Raw genomic sequence first — 18,600 nt, 5'->3', positions numbered from 1 at the left:
TCATCAGGGCTGAATTGAAACAAGTTTGTTCAAGATGCCTAGTTTCATCTAAGTAAACGGTGAGTAGGCTCCTTAGCCAAGCTCTTGAAGTGAACAAGGAAGATGAAAGCCTACGCATTTAGGCCTGGAGCCTACAACACTTACTCATGTGAGTAAGGACTTGCCAAGTCAGCTTCTTTGGATGGAAAAATATAGATAGCAATGAAAACAATCTGGAGTGGAATCTGTCATTTAAGTGGTTGCATCAGTGGAGTGAATGCAGGTGGAATGACAATACTTTCTGCACTGTGAAAAGATAGCTGTGTAGCTAGCTTAAAAATTCTATTCGATTTCACAGAGAAATCTCTTACAGCAGACCTCTGACTAAAGGACAAAGCTCAGCCCAGCTTCACTTTTAGAAGTTGCACTGCTTCACTAGCTACAATCATCAGAAACGAACTGGGCACTGGAGATCCAACCCTTGATTTCAAGGTATCTACATTCATAGGAGCATATTCACAAATTTAGAGTTTGCACAGAAATATTCTGCGAGGAAGGGAAGTTTGCTCATCCTAAAGCACTCTCAGATTTAGATACATTGAGTCACCTAATTTCCTGACGCTCTTGCATCCATTCCAGCAGCACCTGCTTTGATTCTGCATCTTGATACATCTAGAACAAAAAAGCCCAGTAAAAGAGTTAAATCTAAACACAGACTTTTCTCAAATCCTTTTTCCTGCAGGTGATAGTGGCACTATCAACTAGGTACCAGTTATCTGTCTATGGCCCTTGGAGCTCAGCAACGTCTTTAATTTTCTCCTTACTGTTGATAATTGTAAGTGTCAGCGACTAAGAAAAAATACAAATTGTGAGACAGGCTGTAAATCCACCAAATTCCCTGCTTTTACTCTCTAGTATTTGCGCTCTAGGAGATGCATCACAACTATGCACTACTTGGTTTAGAGAGTAGTCACTGGTTAATCCCCCAACACTATCTAGCAGAGAGCGTTGGTTGCTTATAGCATATTAATGTCTGTGGAGGATACAAAGAATCCTCATGAAAACATCGGTTAAGTCATACACTGTGGGTTTTTTGCCTTATATTTGTGAAGGAGTTTAGGTGACTGACTAAAGAGGGAAGCAGTAACAGCAGTGGCTTGATGTTGCCATAGCACATGCATAGGGTAATCTTCCTCCAATCAGTTTTGACACCTACAAATTTCTTTGACATTAAATTGCCTTGTGCATCTCAGAAACTCATTTTCCCCAGTCCCCTATTAGACTAAGCCAGAATGAAATTCAGGTCTGCAGAGATGAAAGGTAAGTGCTCACCCACTGCTTTCTTAGTCATGATTAGCAAGTTAACAGATAACATGCAAAACCATTCTTTGAGCTCTGCAGAGGATCTATAACCTACACTGATTTAAAAACTCCATTAGCAGGGATTTGATTTTAGGACTTGCACCATCTTATGAAAAGTGCCATCATTTATTAAATTAGTGGAACTGAAAGCCTAGCGACAGACAGGAAAGCTGCTTCCAGTCTGTTTTATTTCACAAATCAGAGTAACATTCTTCTGATAGTTAGCCCTCCCACTCGCTTTTATAATTGTGGAAAGGATACTGGAGAAGGAATGAGAGATGGTTAATTAGAACTTCAGGTTGCCATGAGACCAGCAGGATTTGGAACATATTTTGGAGGATATGTTATTCACCTGCCAGCGTAGTAGACACCCATCCCCATGTACCACCAGACTAGTATGCAGAAGGAATTGTATTTCCTCATCAAAAAAAAAGTATGCTACCAGCAACTCCACCTCTGCCACACTACCTTAAATTCTTATTCATAAAACACCACTGCTATTCTAGTCTGGGACCTAACTGGAGAATAGACAAGTAGTAATACTATGTCATGCAGCAGTTTTATCAGAATGGTCCAGTCTACAGGGGCACAAGGAGACCAAATGCAATCTGACCCAAGCCAAAAATCTAAACCCTAGTTCTGAGACTTGAAGGCTAGTTAGACTCATTAGCCTGGCTCTGCTCCATCTTACCTGCATTCTCTCCAGCAGCCCTGTGAGTGCCTGTTGCCAGGTCAGCGAGTGCATGTACTGCTCTGTATTAATGATCCGGATTTCAGGTTCCAGTTCTGGTACAATGGCTCCTGTCCTCCAGCCATGACGCAGCATCAAGTCCTAGAAAGCAACCCAGAATTTTACACTTTATCTTACAACACTCTCAGGTGTAAGTGGTTTTTGAGGAACAGGACTAGAGTTTTCAGAAAAGCAGCTTTGCTCCATTTAGTGTCACTGGCTTGACTGTTAGTGTTTTTATCCTATGGAAAATACTGGCTCATAGGGTCTGGAGCATCATTGTAATGGTGCCCTCAGCTTCCTGTAGGGCAGAGAAAATAGAGGTCTCTGCTAATCTCTTCCAAAACCAGGGCAGTTAAATTGGTTCAGAGATGAGGGCTCTTACATGACACACTCGGGTCCCTCTTCCACACACACCCTCCACCCCTTGTTCTGTGAGCTAAAAGACCAAGCAATCAAGTTCTGCACTAGACTGCAGGGCTACATCACCATTCTTTAATGCCAGGGGTAGAGTTTTCCATAAAGTGCCACCGACACACAGATGCAGTGAATAACAGCAGACAAAGCCAAATAAGTCCTTGCCCCATTGCAGTCTCAGTTGTATGAACAGGTTAAAGACAGAGCCAATTTTTAGCTGCGTTTAAAAAAAATAAAATTAAATTTAAAAAAAAGGTCTCATCTATACACAGATGTATATTTCACGGAGATAGGCCTGGAGAGCCATCAGCAAACTTGAAATAAGATCTTGCTAATTGTTACCCTTTTTAGAAAGGGAAGACCTTAAAGATTTGTTTAGACAAATGATTGGCGTCTTCTGAAGCAGACATGGAATTGTTGACACCATGGATTCATTTAAGACTGTTGTATTATAAAAGCAGAATACTCTGCTCTTGCCTGAGGGAGCCAGATTGGAAAAGGGCCCAAATAGCAGGTCATGGGAAAAATATATGATCCCTTGGCACCTTAGAAACAATACTTGTTATGAAAAAAATACAGTCAACTGGGTTGAACAAATGCCAGGTTAAAAGGGAACCACCCATTAGAATGAGCCACAGCAGAAAGTCAAGAACAGCCAAGTATATTGCTTTTCTGAATATAAACTCACTGACCACACTGCCTCAGTTGGACATTAACATTTAGGATGCATATTAAAGGCACCACTTTGGGATTTTTGTCCCCATGATGTAGTGATTCATGCACTGCAGTATTAGGAGTTTATTGCCTCAGAAGCTCAGACACAATAGCCAAAACTATCCACTTGGTCTGATGCCTTCCTAGTTACTGGAGAAGATGAACCACACAGAAAATAGTAAAAACACAGTGGGTAGTGCAATCTGTGAAACAGTGGATTCTCCATCAGTGAGAATTTTTCAATCAAGACCCAGCAGAAATTAGTTCAGGGGAATCCTATGGACTGTGTTATACAGAAGGTCAGATTAGATGATCACGAGGTCCCTTCTGGCTTTATAATCTATGAAACATGTCAGTGACAAACCACAAACACCTAAAATCATAATTCAACAATAGCATGAGTACCTGCCAAACAATATGAAAGCATATCAATGTCAGGAATAAGATGGGCAGTAGGCAATGGTATTACAACAAAAGATAGGCTAAGATAAGCATAGTGGGGATACCAAAACAAACTGAGGAAAGGTGACCATAAGTAAGGCTACGATTTAATCAAGGGTATTTTTAGTAAAAAAGTCATGGACAGGTCACAGGCTTCCCCCCGCCCACCTGTGATCTGTCCATGACTTTTACTAAAAATACCCCTGATTGAATCTTGGGGCAGGGGGAAGCCTGTGGCACCAGCTGTATGTATATGGGGAGCAGGGGGGGCACGCACTGAGGCCTGAGAGGTCAGTGGCTGCTTCAGCTGCCACCCGGAACGGGGGGGAAGGGAGGAGAGAAGGGAGGGAGCCTCCCCAGCCACTGCTCCAGCCGTCCCAGGACTGCTGCTGGGAACTGCCAAACTGCGGCTGCTCCTGCCACCCCCGGGACTGTTGCTCAGGCGGACCCTGGGGCCAGCCACACCAGCTGATGCAGAGGTCACGGAGGTTGCAGGAAGTCAGAAAATCGGTGACTTCCACGACCTCTGTGACAAAAACAAAGCCCTAATCATGAGCAACAATTAACACAAAAAGGGAGATCATCACTGTATCTTCCAATCCATCTCTCTTCACTGCTTTCTTTCCTTCGACACAGTGGTGGTAACATAGCTCCATTCTACTCACTTTGTCCTCCAACGTTTGCCGATGGAAAGATTTTGAGCCAGTGGTTCTCAAAACAGGGGTACGCATACCCCATGGGATACGCGGAGGTCTTCCGGGGGTACATCAACTCATCTAGATATTTGCCTCGTTCAGTGTTTCTCAACCATCGCAGGACAGGTTGGAGGGGCTGGGGGTCGGGGGGAGGGTTTGCAAGTGAAGGCCAGCTTTCAGGGCTAGGAAGCAGGGCAATTGCCCGGGGCCCTGTGCCACAGTGGGCCCTGCAAAACTAAAAGTTACATGTTTCAGTCCTGGGCAGCAGGGATTGGGCACCCTGAAAAAAGTAAGTACAATATTTATATTCCAATAGATTTATTTTATAATTATATGGTAAAAACGAGAGAGTCAGCAAATTTTTCAGTACTACAGTGCTGTGACACTTTTGTGTTTTTATGTCTGATTTTGTAAGCAAGTAGCTTTTAAGTGAAGTGAAACTTGGGGTATGCAGGACAAATCAAAGTCCTGAAAGGAATGCAGTAGTGTGGAAAGGTTGAGAACTACTGATCTGAGCAATTCCTATAAACTCAGTCTCTTGCTACCTGCCTCCTTCTCCCTACACACAGCCACACCATTCAGTTCAACAGGGCTTTGTTTTCTCATAGGAATATTCTAATTCCACTAAATTCAAAACACACTTAAACAGGAAAACTAAGTTAAAAAAGCCACAGGAGAGGGTTCTACCTGGATCCATGCAAAGGTATCTCAGTAAAAACAGGATATAAAATTATGACAAGAATTAAGTCCTTCTTAAATTCCAGCAGACAAAAACAAAACAAAAACAAAAAATTCAGCAGTGTTGGTATTAAACAGAAGCAGACATGGTTCTACTTACTGCAAGATCGCTGTACAGATGGTCACCAAAATAAAGTACTTTGGACCCACGCCAACCTGTTAGCCTTAGAAAATCAAACAAATTTCCCTGCAAAGAGAGGGAGAACAAACAAGAATGTGAATATAAACCAAACACCTCATTTTTCTCTGCAAGTGATGACACTTCACTGTTTTGTCAAGGAGTTCAAGAAAGCAAAGTATTCGAAGTAACTTGACTTCCTAATAAGACAATGTAAAGTTAAATTCTCATGAAATAATTTAATATATAGACACTTAAAAATCTCTCCAAAAAGAGCTAGCTGCATTTGAGAATACAATGCACCAGTGTGATAGTTATTTTGGCAATACCTTCAAGTATTAAAACAGAAATATCATTCAAAAGTCAATGTATTTACACCATTTATATATTTTGTACTTCATTCAACTGCGGGAGTAGGACTAATTAATTTCTCTTTTATAATCAAGTTTCACTTCCTGGTTCTCATGCACTGACTAGCCACTTTTCATGGGCTGTGCTGTATATACACTGCTTACTGTATTTTTCACTCCATGCATCTGATGAAGTGGGTTTTAGCCCACGAAAGCTTATGCCCAAATAAACGTGTTAGTCTCTAAAGTGCCACAAGGACTCCTCGTTTTTGCGGATACAGACGAGCAGAGCTGCCACTCTGAAACCTGTCCCTTTTATGTAATTTGCCCTTGTTCTAATCAGATTGTCTGGCTTCCCACCACACGCATTTTCATCTATAGTCAAGAATGTCTCAAACTAGAATACGAGTTGCTTTGGAAAGCTTTTCCAGTGATGTGCCCTAGATAAGCTCATTTACTTTACAAAAAGTCAGAAAAGCATCAGAAGGAAAAGCAAAGTCCTCCAGACTTCACATCAGCTTAGACAAACCCCATCTGACATCTAGAATAGCATGTGCACAATTACACGTTTCTCGCAATTGTTGCCGACTGTCACATATAACCTCCCTACTTTGTTATTAGGAAAACATGGGCAGCGGCTGCAGACATGGAGGAAAACTAGAGCTACCAGATTGAATAGGTCAGAAAGGTGGTATATTTAACATCCTTAATATTCTGGTATGTTAGACAGTCAGGATAATTGTTAGAATCCTCTCTCTTTAGGTTTTAAGACTCTGATCTTCAAAGGTATTTAGGCTCCTAACTCGATTGAAATCAATGATTTTAGGAGCCTAGAACACCTTTGAGGATCTGGGCCTAAATTTAAAAAATATATATCCAGAGGTCTCAGTCAGGGCTCCCTTGTCATAAGCACTGTACAGTCAGCAGGGCTGGATTTACACCTTATGCGCTCCTAGGCACAGCATCTTCAGCGCTGCGCCTCCCCTGGCTACAGCTGACCTTCGTGTTTTTGCCATAAAAAAATGAAACTTTTAACCCACTTTTAACTTTTAGGCACCCCTAGGCACGTGCCTGTGCCTAACTGGAAATCCATCTCTGACAGTCACATGGTAAAATGCAATCCCCCGCACCCCAGGGAGCTTACATTCTGAATGTCAGACAAAAGGCAACAAGCGAGTGCAACAAATATAAAGAGGATGGAGGGTGAGAACACGGTGTTAAAATCATATTGTTACATATGGAGATAACTTGGTTCCAAGACTATTTAAAAAACAAAGAAAAGATTTATATTAACCAACTGGAGCAGACTTTTCAAGTCAATCCATCTGTTACTGTACTATTTATTCTACAAATCTATCATCCATAAACCCCATTAACTTTTACCTAACTAGTGATGACAATGCCTGCAAAGCAGCCTATAAATTCTTCCCCATTCTCCACCCCTTCTTGCCCTGCAGTAGCCCCAGCAAACCGGGCACTTGGGTTGTGTGGCTTAATGCTCACTTGGTATTGAATGCCTATGGTACAGAAATAGGCCCTCCTCAGGAAATGCCTTGAGCCTTTATCATTACTACTCAATTATGTGTGTAGCAAAAATAACGTCTTTAACAAGCAGGTAAAGATCAATTGCCAGGACATGTACTGAAAGCCCATTTTCTCATCACTACTCCAAGTGGAAAAAAAAAAATCTAGTTTTAAGCTTTCTTCTTATGCAGAGATTGCTTACGACCAGTCCTGTATTTGACTGACTACAAATTCATGGCTTTTCATTCAGGGCTGCTGATGCCCAACAAGACAGTCTCCAACGTGCCAGAGAGGAAGCTGATTGGATGTCTAGCCCAAAAGCTGAAATAAGAGACTTTAAAACACAGCTGCAAAAGATTTCAGAACTAACCAGCAGCATCCAGATCATTTTTGACTCTTCCCCTCCTCCCTCTCCCCCTGCCCTCAACCCTGAACAGTATTCGAGGAACTGGTGGCTGCAATGTAGAAAAGTTAGAGACCTTACAAAATGGTTTGGAAGTGCAAGGTGGTGCCATAGTGAAGAGGCATTACCAAACCACTACAATGGCTGGTTAGAATGTCAGTTTTGCCTTTGAACTTAACAGTTGCCTCTGGATATTGTCTCAAGGATTTTACGGTTTTCTGGGTAACGGCACCATTCAGACCCTGCCCTGCAATGCTCTAAGCACAGTCTGGTGTGGGGAAGTGAGATGGGAAAGGGAGAAGCATCAATACTGTAGAAACAGTGATCTGTGTGCTGTTTCCTGCTGGTTCAGGTAATGACCTGTGACTAGCTGCAGAAGACTGACCTAGCAGTCAGAAGAGACAACAATCCTGAGCAAAGTCACTGGTTGGGTGTGGGAGGAGAGAACACAGTCCTCTGCAACTCCTTCCCCTGGATGCTCAGGGGAAAAGCTATCAAGAAAACCCGCTCTCTTTCCATGTAGATGAAGTAGTTCTTCACCCACCCCTTTCCCTGGTTTCCATGGGATTGGGGAGCCACCTTTCCTCATGCTTGTGGGGAGGAAAGTCAGGAGATACTCAAGGCTTTGGGTGCACTCGCCCCTGGGGAGGGAAGGGTAAACATAGGCATCAGTCCCCTGGAAGCAGGAAGTCAGACCCTACAACAGCACTGAAGAGCATGATTTCTGAGAACACCAAAGAGTGAAATCACAAGGGGGGTGGGCTAGAGAAGGAGGAGGGGGAGAGGGAAACAGAATTAGTAGTCCAAGACACAGTAGGAGGGAGGAAGAGATCAAAACATTAATATAAAATGAACTCAGAACAGAGAATGATATTGGGGAAACCCAAGACGTTGCTTCAAATCCCATGTTATAAAAGGCTTATTTGACTTGTTTATCAAGAATCTATTGAAAAGAATCTCTCCTCCTCTCCCCCAATTGCTGTGCCAGACAATATTGTTTAATCCAGAATTGGGTGCATTAACAGCAAGGTTCAGGTAAGCATTTCAATCCCTTGAAAATTCAAAACCATCTAAGCATGTTCTGATACAACTAATTTAAATCCAAAACCAACCCAAAGAACACCCATATTCGTGGGCAGAAAGTCCGCAAACCAAAACGCTTTTGCAACTCAAGAGAAAAAAAAAATCCCCAGTGTCTGAACCTTTCCTAATGTCCATCTATACTCAGGAGGAGTACAAGGAGGTATGATTCCAGTTTCCCTTGAAAGTCACAAATCAAACTGGGCTTTTTAGAAAATAAGTAGCCAAATACACCCCCTTGCAGCAATGCTGACTCTCATGCCCGTTTAAACTGAAAGCTGGAATGAGCTACTCCTTGACCCAATATTAGATTCTTCCAGCAACACAATCTATTGCAGTAACAAAAACACAGGGAGCTACTGCCAAACTAATCAGCCATTTGGGCATCCTGTGTGCATATTGCACATATGCTGGACTGCCCTCCTGTCCCATAATCATCATCATCACAAAAACCTGACCCAGCCCTATGCCACAGCATGAGCAATACTGGAGGCCTTGAGTAATAATCCTGTTGTACACTGCTCCAAGAGTCTCAAAATGCTTTGCAGATTATTAAAAGCTCACAGCAGCCCCATTAGGGAGTTACACCTATCTCCTAGAGGGAGAACAGAAGTTGAATGACTTGCCCAAAGTCATTTCCAGCACTAGCAAGGCAGCCCAGTGGTCCAGACTTTCAGTTTGCTATTGTAACTGCAAAACAGTGCTTCAGGCACATTAAAGCCGGTCAAGAATTTAGAAATGCAACTTGGTATAGTACATTTCTAACCCTAAATCCTGCTCATGCTGTGCTTGGGAGCGCCCTTGGAACACCTTGCTTTTGGCAGCTTTGCGACCTACTGCATCCTCAACCAATGGCTCCTAGCTGGCTGACAATGCTACTTTAAAGCCCTAGACCTAAGGTCACCCACTTCTTGGGAAATTCTGCACCAATATTAAATATTCTGTGCATAATATTTTAAAACTCTGCAAATTTTGTCAAAAATAACACTACATAATCATCCCAGTTTCAATTACTTTGGTAATTTATTTCAATACCTGTCAGCAAGTATGTCTAACACAAACACAAAAATTCCCTCAGGAGTAGAGAGTTAAAGAAACCCCTATGACAACTCAGTTCCTTTTTCTCTCTACCCCTTCTTCCCCCTAGAGCCCAGCTGGGGGGCCAGACACCCACAATCCTTCCCCTCCCACAGCCAATACACCTGAACCCGCTAATCCCCAGAGCCCAGCCACGAGGCCCCAAAAGCCCAGATACCCATCCCTCCGAGAGCCCAGTCACGGGCCACCCCCTTGCCCAAATACCCCCACCCCTTTCTCCCGCCCGCCCCCCGAGCCCAACCGTGCCCCCCCCCCCCCAGCCCAGACACCCACCCACCCCTTCCCCTCAGAGCCCAGGGACCCAGAGGGAGAAATAGCACGATGCTGGGCCCCATGCTTATGTGGAGTTTCCTGGGCACCACAGTCTCCTTCCCCCTGGATGTGTAGGGAACTGCAGCTGCTGGGATCCCTCTAGCTCCTTCCCCAGCCCCCTTGGCAGTGTCTTCTATGTGCAAGCTGGGTTGTGCCAGGTCCAGCAAGACCATAGTGGGAGCCAGCAGCACTGCAGCCCATTTCTGTGAGGGAAGAAATTCCACACGCACAATGTTAATTTCTTCAAAATTCTGCATTGCACAATGGTGCAGAATTCCCCCAGGAGTAAGGGTCCCAGCTACACTAGAGACCATATTGCTATCTATGAATTACCCAGACAGTTTTACTCCTCTGGGACATTGCAGATCATGAAGCCAAGGACAAGACGTGAGAGCACTGGGGACAGTTGAGGGGGATCTGGCTGTAGAAAGAAACTCTCAGACAAGAGATTCAATTAATCTATACTCATCTTTAGGAAATGCTGCAAAAGCTTCCTCTTTGAAAAAGATTTTCTGCCATAATCAGAAGGACACTCACAGTATCAACCATCCTCCCTCCACCAAAACACCCCCACACCTTTCCCTGAGCAAAGTTTTCTATAACCTAGAAAAGACGACGACAAACACTGCATGAATCCTGCCAGGGACTACGCTATTGCCAATCTACATTATGTGAAAGGTACTCAGATATAGTGATGGGTGGCAGTATAAAACTCAAAGATTGATAACTGAAGACATGGGTTAGTAAAAAGCAAGCAAGCAGACTTAGGCTGCAAAATACCTTTAGCAACTACCTAGTAAGGGAAGGGTAGTGAGGAAGGTTTGATTTGCAGAAATGAGAAAACAGGAAGCAGTGGGGTAGAAAGATCCTCTGTCATGGCACTGGAAGACGAAGGGGGCAGCAATTCCACGACATGAGTCAACTGTCATGCCACCTGCCTGCAAGGATCTTGGTAAGCAAACTACCACTGCACTAGCTTCCAAGAGCAAGAAAATTGCACTGACTAGTCTCCTCACTACACCACTGCCAGTTAGCCATTGCATGTGCATATAGCTACACCGACAACTCCACTAAATCCCTGGCATTTGTCCAGTCACAGGAAATGGCCAATTACTCAAAATTTAGAACTGTACAGCAATTTGCAATCAACATTTCAGTTTATTTTCTCAGAGCTACAATTCACTGCAAGAGTGACATTTGTACTTTTCCATGGAGTTTGTACATTTCTTCAGGCAGCCCATGATCTACTGTATGTTGCTAGGAGTCTGCTATTTCTGTGGTTAGCCTGTAACCACCAGTTCACAGAAGGCAGGAAATAGTGCTTACTCTGGGAACTTGCAGGAAGCTGTATTTTAAGTGTAAATTGTATTTAAATTGCCATGCTACTAACCAGAAGAAATCAGCCGCCATTCTGCAGTTACCCCTGGGAGTGGACTGATCAGCCAACAGTTTTCTCCATAGCTCATTTTCTGAGACTGATCATTTATACTGTTCATTGTTAAAGCTTTATTTTGGCTTTCCAACTTTTATTAATGAAGGCTAGAAATTAGTTTACAATTCCTGCACTGGGCTCTCACATTGCCAGTGTCACTTCTCACTCACTAACATGGCCTCCAGAGAAAGCAAAGAAAGGCCAATTCCAATTGAAGTTTAGTTTCAAAAGTAAGTGACAGATTAGACACAGTCAGGTGCTTTTCAGCCCTTTCTGTGAATTTCCTAATCTGCTGAGTAGAGAAAAATTGAGGGGTTTGCTCTCTTTAGAATTAATCCTAAAAGACAAGACATGAGCAGCAGCAGTCCTCAGGATCAAGGCATAGGAAGGGCTGAGTGTACCTATTTACACAGGAGGGGTATATAGCATTGCCTGGGAAATGGATTAGACAGACAGACAATCATGCAAACCTCAAATCTTGCCGCACTTGACCATTATGTCAGTCTGGTTCTGAATAAAGAAAGGGATGCCAGTTTTCCCTGCCCACCTACTTTTCTTTAAGTGCTCATACACATGTGCAATGCTTTGCAGAGAGTAACCAATCAGTCCTCACAATATCCTCATTAGGAAGGGAGCTCTCTCGTTATCTAGAGGGAGAGCATTTTGGAAAACAACAACAAACAGCAACAACAGTATTTAGGGTGCCAAGTACTTGGTCAGCACAGGCATCTGATTTTCAACTAGGTAAAGAAGAAATCTGCAATCGCGTTGCATGAGTCACATACAGACAGGGATAACAAGGCAAACTGTTTTAATCATGCTGTTAGGTATCAACACTAGAGCTTTGCAAAAGCTATACAGCATCATCAGGATGCAAGACGACGTGCTTTGTTCTATCTGAGACAGGGTTTTTATAGGGTGGACACCCTTTTCATAGGAAGATGGTCTTGTAGACCACATCCCTTCTTATCCATGCAAAGGCCATCTTTTACTACTTGCAAACAGACAACACCACAGCTAGTGTAAACAACTTACCAGAAAATAGAAAAATACTTTAAATTAATTTTTGACAGACTACTATGCATGAAATAATGAGAGTAAGCACCTCAGTACGCTATCGATAATAGTCCATGGACCAGAGCATGAGAACCCCCAACTTGGAAGATTCTTGTAAATGTAGGATTTACGAATACTACTTGGATTAAAAGATCTCAAAGCAATTCACAAGTCATTCTCACAACATGCCTATGAGGTAGGAACTCAATTTCTGGCTCTCCTATGGGACTGTGTGAGATCTTAGGAAAGTCAGGAATCTTTATATTTGTAACCACATGTAAAATTGAGTTAATACCTACCTCAGAGGCAATTACCTTCTCCTTGAGTAGCAAAAGACACAATGTGTAAAATATAATCCATTCTGCAGGAGGATAAATGCTCCCCTTCTCAGTTACACTGAAACAAGCCTTTTTCATCTAAAGTAGCTGAGCAGGGTCTGTTTCTAGGTAATTACAGAGTTTGATAATTGGGTCCGGTGTCTCAGCCCCTGAGCTACACAAGAAGTCCATAGGGAAAGCAAGCTCAGTTGTATACTTTTCTGGACACGTAACCTGGATAACAAACTGGATCAGAGATGTGGACAGAGACTTTTCTGCCAGGTAGTATTTTTGTGTAACTTAAGTTTTGGGCCAGGCTAACAATAATCTCTCTAATACAGGGCTAGATATTTTTAAGCCATTTTATGATACTGTTTCTGCAAGACAGCTAACAAAATACTTGTATTTAACATACTTTGATCAGAGTCTCAGAGCTATGTCAGTCATCGACAGGAGCCTTAAAGAGAAGCTGTCCTTTGACCTCAGACGAGGGTAATGGCTTTGGGTACAAGGTCTCTGAAATGAAGGGTTTGAATCTTGCTCCCCCAAAGCAGGTCTGCACAAGCTCCCAATCACCCTTGTAAGCACCATTGGGACATCTGGGAGAATTCAGTAACTGGTAAAGTTATGAATTAATTTTGCTGCCTAAGAAAGCTAAGGGAATAATAATGGAGACTATCAGACACTCCCACTAAGTTGTCTCGAAAATTCCAGTTACAAAAAGGCAAATCTTTATTTTAAAGTGTTACAAAGAAGGTTACAAGATTAAGCAGAGAACACTATTGACTATTCATACAAACTGCTTATTACCAGAATAACCTTAACCCATTATTAACTATTAAATGCTCTACTGAAATTAATTATTGGAATCAAAAACAAATATTTTCCAGTTCTCCTTTCTTCCTGTGCAAGGAAAGCAAATGAAGTCAAAATCTGCTTGCAGTTACCTTGGAAATAATAGCAGAATCTAATTCACAAGCCTGCTGCTAAAGCAAGTAGACATAGCTGTTACTGATCTTTGCCCAAATTCCTCCATATTGACTACTAGGGAGGGTAAGTGTTAAGATATAGCAGTGATGGAAAGCTTTTGGCCTGTGCAATAAGAGTATCAGAACTGAGACACATACAAGTAGAACTTGTCACTGAGGTCCAACACCTAAGATTAAAAATCTTGTCAAATCAACAGGGAGCCATGCCCTTAAAGGGGCTTTTTTGCCATCACTCCCATCCTGTACTACAGAACATGGGACATAAGTCTGCAATATTTAAAAACTGGAAGACAAATGAAATGCAACAGTCACTCAAATACACAAATGGCCACATTCTCCTGTTACATTAACACAACTGCATTGACTGAAATGAGTTTGTGTCAGTATAACCAAGAGAAGAATTTCTCTCTGAAGAATGCATGAAGTACACCGTCTATTGAAGAACAGAGCAACATCCAACTTTGGTACATTCATGAAACAGAACAAAGACAGCTTTTTATTTATTTGCTATCTTAGATATTTGTTTCACTTATTGCTGTTCAAGGAGAAACTAATACATGAGAAATAGGGAAAGATGAAAGAATTTCTGATGTTCTTGGGGGAAGTCTACACACAGAAAGTGCACTGGTTTAATTAAATCAGTGTACCTTCTGTATGTGGACTCTCTTGTACAACTAGTTATATCAGTTCAGTTTGCATCTGTTAAGTGCACAGGCACAAGCTAAACTGATATAAACCAAATTTAAACTGATTTAAGAAAGTCTCCATATAAAGTTACATTGGTTTAACTAAATAGTTATGTAACGAAAGATGTGACTTTTTAATAAGTACAACTGTGTTTAGACTAGGCCTTACAGTTGCAAGGGTCTTAATCAGACCTATTATCCCTAGAACAGAAGAATCCCAGTTTTAAAGATCTGAAGCATAATAGCAGAGATCTGACAGATGTACTGGAGGTTCTGAAAGCATCTGAGAGTGGAGGTGAGGGAAAGGGATAGGATGAGTCTTCAACACCATTGGAATCTTCAGGGTGAGAGAAAAAAAAAATAAGGAATGGAAGATGCTATCTGTAACATTAGAAACCAGTGTGTGTGGATTCTGACCCATGCCACGTGCCCTCTTGCCCTTGTCACGTAACTGAGACCAAGACTCCCTTTCCAGCACTCCTGTGTTTCACACCCCATTACACCAGTCACCCCAAATATGCAGATGAGCTATTTTTCATATCACCAAGACTGTACAGCTTTTCTGCTTAAAAGAAGGGAAAAAAACTTTCACCAGGCTTTCCCAGGAACTTCGAAGAACATAGGAATTATATTAGTCCCCATGATTTTAGAGGTAATGAGCAAAGGAAATACAAGGCTTTATATTTTTATTTACCTGTTTGTAGATCTTTCCCTTTTCTAGTTTGTTTATTTTGTCCCATTGGAGTGAGCCTTTGTCATCCAATTTTCTAAAAGGTCTAAAAAGGAAACGGGGGAGCAAGAGTTAAGTAACTCACATTTTTCCAATGGCCATACACAGCTGTAAATCATATCATGAAGCTCCTAAATTAATGTTATGTAACTTGTACAGAGTGAATTTTAAGCAAAAAAAGTGACCTTTAGCTTCCTCTTCTCATGAGGATAAAATCTAGTTCTAGTCTATTAAAGTTTTTGTATTAACCCTCCCTACACTACCACAAACACCTGAAAGGTCTGTATTGCTTTTGAGGGACCAGGAAAACAAATACTACAGTCAGTCAGTCTTTTGCCCAAACATGTTCCTACCCTGGCTGCTATCTCGTTTTTGAGGCAAAACACACCCCATTACATACTACACTACTAGGGAATCTCAGAAGAGGGAAAAGCAGCTCTTGTAGCAGCAGAAACTGGGGGCTGGTGGAATGGGGATGTAGCCTCCTTTCCTAACAGTATCTTGGCCATGATACAACCTAGAAGTGGAAGAGACTCCTCTGTGTGCCATCTTGCTGGTATCCCATCAGTGTAGGAGTGGTCTCTGTTGTATAGTTTCTGTCCTAGTGTTGTGACTAAAAAGCAACAGGGATGCTAGCCATTTCCTTGAGAGATGGTTCCACAGTGTAATACAGCTCATGACCAGCAAGCTCTTCCTGATATGCAGCCTGTGTTTTCTTTCACCCTATTAACCCTTATTATATGACTTGCTGCTCTGCTAACAGTCCATCTCATTTTGGGGTATGTGCCCTTCAAATATTTGTAGGGTTATGTCTCCCACAACCTCACTTAGTCATTTAGCCAAATTCTACTTAAGATTAATTCATTCTCTCATAAATCATGCATATCTGGCTCCATTTAAACTTTATCTTACAATTTATAGCACTAAGGCATTGGTATTCAAAAACCCCAAGGTCTACATGTTGTACCTAGATACCAAGACAAGCTGTAAATCTCTCTCATCATAATGTAGATTAGTCACCTCCTCATGCCTGAAACGAAGGGAGGTGCCCACCTCTGAGTGGATGTTAGGTTCCTAATAATGAGGAAGGCTGACTTGAGATTAAATAAATGAAAAAATAAACATTCTGATGCCGCTTTCCTACGCTATTAGGAGCTTATGGATGTGAGGGGGGGAAATAAGGAAAACTAGTTTTATCTAGTGTGCATATTCCAAGATACTGTACCAAGAATGCTTGTAACCCTCAGCCTTTCAGAGTACTCTCACTTTCTGATCCTGTTTTGGTAGGTTACTTATTATTAGGATTTATACAAAAAAACAAAAGGGGGCATCTAACCAGAGCGGTCATAAAATTACAGACACAAAATTATACCATCCACAGAACAAACTCCCCTCTCCCACACATAGTAAAGCTTTGAAAGAAATTCAAACAGCATTCATTATTTAACATGGTTTATAATGATGTACAGAAAACAGAATATGAAATAAGATATAAAGGTTTAGCGCTACATAATAAGGAGCAGCATAGTAAGAACAGGACTATTATTCACTATTTGCACAGAATCAAATACTAGGTACTGGAGATAGGCCTGGGACCGTGTCCCCATACCTAAGAGTTTCCAAACCAAGGATGATTAGAGATGGAGAAACATTATTAAAAAACAGTAGTAAATTTAAGAGTTCTCTGAGAGAACAAGTGTGCCTAACACCAAGATACGGTTATTTAGATCTTTTGATAATTATTCAAACAATAGCGTTATTTATACATAGCATTGTCTGCTAACCAGTTGGTTCAACACAACTGTGAATTGTGCAGTATTTTATGTAAATTATAGTGGTGCCCCCTAGTGCTGCCCTGGAACAAATGAACTGGTTGTGACAAACTCAGTGTTTATATGCAGAGGTCTCGTATTAAAAATAATAATAATAAAAATATTTAAGTTGAAAGCATTCACTGAAAGTTACAGGAATGTTAGAAGGTAGAAGTTAACTCTCTCCAATGTGCTACTGTTTCTGCAGATCTGTAGCATAAGTGGTCTTTGGTGGGTCAGTAAGCAGCATTGTATGGCCATGTCACAGGATGAATGGCTCTCAGGGAACATGGGTCCTCCCCCACCAGACATACTTTGTGCACTTCCCCAGGTGGAGAAAATGAGCAAAGTACATGACAGGCAGGCCTTGAGTGGGCTGGAGGAAGGAGACAAGACAGATGCCTGTGGAGAGCTAGAGGGGAGACTCCAAGTAGGAAACCCAGGGAGAATCAGCATTCAGTACAGACACATAAGGAGCACAAGAAGGGAGCTCAAGGGCTGCTAGGAGACTGCAGAGCCTAGGAAGAGCTACAAGTTGAGCTCAGAGGGCAAGCTGAAGGTTGTTTTGAAGTCTGAAAGAGAAGACCGATCCTCAGAAAAGAAGGGCTCTGCTCAGCTTGAAACTGGGGTGGAAGACTTTGTTCTGGACTTGGATTTTTTTTTTTTTATGACTTAGCTAGAAGGCCAAGTCACCACAGCAACCAAACCAGGATGGACAATTGGGAGAGCCACATACAGATTGAAAGTACCAAGTAACCACCCAACTTAAGTTACTTTGCCATTTGTTGGAAGGCTTGTTAAGTGCAGTAGGGGGAAAAAAATTGGCACCTTCACAAGTTATACAATGTCCAGGCATATTCAGCTTTCATACAAAAGCATTCTGCTACTCTGTTCCTTTCCATTTCTTCTTCTGTATCATAAAACCTCTGATTTTACTTTGTTAATGTCCCAAATTTAGGAACAAATTCTGCTTAGGATTTCAATAGAATTTTTTATTAACTGAGGAATATATTTGCCCTAATAGATGCTAATGAATATCAGGAAGCAGGGGACCCAATTCTGCACCAGGCTTAGAATTTATGATCTAATACACACACACACACACACGCACGCTCCCATAAGAGGGTGGATGGTTTTTATAACAACATTTTTGAGATGGGTGGAGGGAGAAAACAAAGAAATGTTGGCTTCTGAAAAGTTCTACAAGCCACCATGCAGCAGTGCAACACGCTACAATGGAACATACTTGCGTCTGTCAGTGAAAAAGGTGGGTTTATCAGCTTGCACAATGACCATGTCAAAGAGGTCCCGCCAGTTCTTGCCAACCATGTGTTTCATTCCTTTATCTCTGCAAACAGATGGAAAGGTTAATATTCCAAGTAATCCCCTCTCTGGCATACACAACCCAGAGTAAAATCCATAAAAAGCTTTTTTCAATTGGGCTTAAAACTTTTTTTAATGTAATAAACCTTGAAGCGCAGAGACTTCAAAAACCTTCTGACTCCATTTGACTGTACATAGGAGTTGCACACCAGTTGTTGATCATTAACTTACTCCTACCATGACCTAAGGAATTCTCCCTCTACCCTACCCTCAAAGCTCAGCAGCTGTCCACACA

The 18,600-nt window shown here is 41.9% G+C and overlaps 1 protein-coding gene across 1 annotated transcript in view; it reads right to left on the bottom strand.

Moving 5' to 3' along the window:
• The window catches only part of NT5DC2 (5'-nucleotidase domain containing 2), a 60,935-nt gene that overhangs the window by 3,841 nt on the left and 38,494 nt on the right, over positions 1 to 18,600 (bottom strand). The window contains exons 9-13 of the mRNA XM_084633224.1: positions 18,229 to 18,330; positions 15,136 to 15,217; positions 5,177 to 5,263; positions 2,033 to 2,173; positions 587 to 651 (exon numbers count right to left, since the gene is read on the bottom strand). Coding sequence (XP_084489350.1) covers positions 587 to 651; positions 2,033 to 2,173; positions 5,177 to 5,263; positions 15,136 to 15,217; positions 18,229 to 18,330 — 477 coding nt within the window. The remainder of the gene's footprint in view (positions 1 to 586; positions 652 to 2,032; positions 2,174 to 5,176; positions 5,264 to 15,135; positions 15,218 to 18,228; positions 18,331 to 18,600) is intronic.

Source organism: Lepidochelys olivacea, assembly GCF_965140295.1.
Source record: "Lepidochelys olivacea isolate rLepOli2 genome assembly, chromosome: 7".
Taxonomy (NCBI): domain Eukaryota; kingdom Metazoa; phylum Chordata; order Testudines; family Cheloniidae; genus Lepidochelys; species Lepidochelys olivacea.
Note: the sequence above shows the minus strand (reverse complement) of the source record. Positions and strands in the feature narration are given on the sequence as shown.